The 2,500-nt window shown below is 52.9% G+C and overlaps 1 protein-coding gene across 1 annotated transcript in view; it reads right to left on the reverse strand.

Moving 5' to 3' along the window:
• Positions 1–1,430: 1,430 nt before the first annotated feature.
• The window catches only part of LMJF_30_0660 (conserved hypothetical protein), a gene marked incomplete at both ends in the record, with an annotated part of 2,193 nt that continues 1,123 nt past the window's right edge, over positions 1,431–2,500 (reverse strand). Inside the window, one exon of the mRNA XM_001684604.1 lies at positions 1,431–2,500. This exon is cut by the window's right edge and continues 1,123 nt beyond it. Coding sequence (XP_001684656.1) covers positions 1,431–2,500 — 1,070 coding nt within the window.

Genomic DNA, 2,500 nt, shown 5'->3' on the forward strand with positions numbered 1-2,500 from the left:
GGAGGTTGAGCAATGAAGGCCCGTCAACAATCGCAAGAAGAGCCATACAAACATGAAAAAATGTATCGGACATTGGCGTGTGCGTGCAGCTGAGTGTTATGTGTATAGATGTACAAAAGTCAAACCCCCCTCCTCTTCCCTACGCCACTCCGCGTGCAAAGATGAGCACTTTACAGGTTACCAGCACCAGAAACAACAAACAAAAGCAAGAGAAGCGATGCGTCTCTCCGCATCACATCTGAAGCACACGGACGCAAATCGTGCCTTCCGTGAGAAAAACACAGTGAGGAAACCCAAAATACACACAAAAGAAAAAGATAAACGGCAAACAACTACGCTAGAGACACTTTGATAAATCACAGCAGATGGGGACCGCGCAATGATCACGAACGTGGGGCGGGCTACCTTGACGCGAAAGGGAAGAAAGAGAAAAGAGTCGTTTTCACAAGCGTGATTTTTCTTCGATGTCCTTTGTGGGCAATAAGGAAGAAGAGCAACAAGATTGAGCGAAATTCACTGCTCTCGCGGGAGAGGCGGCCAACATTGCTACCTATGATCAAGTGAAACAAGAAAACTATATGAAAAGAAAAGGTAAAGCAAGACGGAAACGCAGATGATTTCTAGCCAAACTTCTAGAATAAAAAGTGCACGTTTCCTCCAGTTCTTGCAAATATTGAAGCTGGAAACGGTTAAGGTAACAGAAAAAAAGACGAACGAGCTACATCGACGGCTGTCTTGCAATGATGAAAACCGTTCGCAACGGCCACGTCACATATTCGAGTGCCGCATCGGTGAGGTGATGCCCTTCATATAACACCACGCAGCCTATCAGAGTTGCAGTAGAGGAAATCCGACACAGTTGGCCTCGCTACAAGCTCCGACAGCATCTTTCCTTTCTCTTGCGCGTCGACAAAACTACCTCATGGCCTTTTTGTTTGTGCGAGTACATCCATGCTGCGACTGGAAGAAATGCGGCCTCGCCTCATGGGTTCCCGTGGGAGAGAGAACATCTCGAACTGCTAGAGAAATAACTGCCCGCTAACCTCTTAGCAAGCATACAACAGCTTGCGTGAACAGCAACGGCGAGGGGAAAAGAAGGGTGCCAAAAGGGTCCGGGGAGGAGTTCGAGAGAATTGTTTTCGCTCGTGGGCGTCCGTGTGCTTGTGCATGTGTGCAGGTTTTGCTTTTCGGTTCCGTGCGCAAACAACCATGCTGTAAGAAAAACTGCTAGAAAGCGAGTGAGCTCTCCCCGAACACGGAAGACGGCTGGAAGGGGGGAGAAGCAGTAACAAAACGACAAGCAAAAGATGCGAAGCACCCTATCTTTTGAGGAATGCACACAAGGGGACGTAAGTCCCCATAAGGACGGCTCCGCCACACACACACACCTCCGCCCCCTCACGAGAGTAGGGCAGCACTGTCGAGGGCTTCTACTTGATGAAGCAGTAGATGCCATGGATCTGCTTCTTCGAGGCGCGCTCTTCGCCAAAGGGGACGGAAGGGAGGGCGCGGTAGCCAGGGCGAAGAAGACCAGGGCAGAAAGCCGAGGTAAAGGTCCGCTCCGCGCCGTTCGCCTCAAACGTCATCTGCACCACTGCTATTGTAGCCTGGTTGCAATCCGTGAAGGAAACCTGACTCCCATTCACGCGCGCCGTGCCTGCGCCGTGGATAGTGACATTCATCGACGTCAACGGCGAGCAGTTGAGGAGGCGAGGGCCACCGATAACGCTGAGGCTCAGCTCAGGAGACTTAGCGGAGTCGATGTCGGTTTTAAGAATGTACCCGCAGCGACCATTGTCAGAGAATCGTCCGCGTGTCCAGGGAAGGCACCGCTCGCTGTTATCAACGTCGACAAACTGGATACCCAGGCTGGCCGCCTTGCCCTCCGCATCTGGCAGCTCCGTGGACGCTTCAGCGGAGTTCACTGTGCAGAACGCGAAATGCGTCAGCAAATCCTTCCGTGTCAGCTTAGTCGTGGCGAGGCTCGATGCGGGGATGCGCTCCGTATCCCACGGCTTCGGATCATTACTGTCAGAGTACTTGAAGAAAGTGATGCTAGAGAGAGACGCCGACGCAGTGGTGTCCTGCGGATCGATGGCGCCGCCCACCACCACCTTGACATCATGCAAGTTTTCTCGGCGCACAGTGAACTCATCGCCGGCCTTGAGACGCGCCAGAGTTTCTCGCAAATGCTGTTTGTTCTGGATTGGAATACCGTTGATGTGAGTCAGCCAATCATCCTTGAGCACGCCACCCTTCGACGCCGGCGTCCCCTCCATCACATCTGTGACGCGGACGCCGAGGCCATCCTTGTTCATATCGGCCACCAGAAAGCCAATGAAGGGCTTCAGGCGGCTCTGATGGCTCATAACAAGCACCTTGTTGCGCAACGCACCGGGGCTGAACTTGGGGTCATTGATCATGGCACCCTCGAACATGAGACCCTCCGCCACGGCGGACTCCAGAATGTCGTTGATCATCTTCGCCACCTCATCCTGAA

The sequence above is a fragment of the Leishmania major genome, chromosome 30 (genome assembly GCF_000002725.2).
Source record: "Leishmania major strain Friedlin complete genome, chromosome 30".
NCBI classification, from domain to species: Eukaryota; Euglenozoa; class Kinetoplastea; order Trypanosomatida; family Trypanosomatidae; genus Leishmania; species Leishmania major.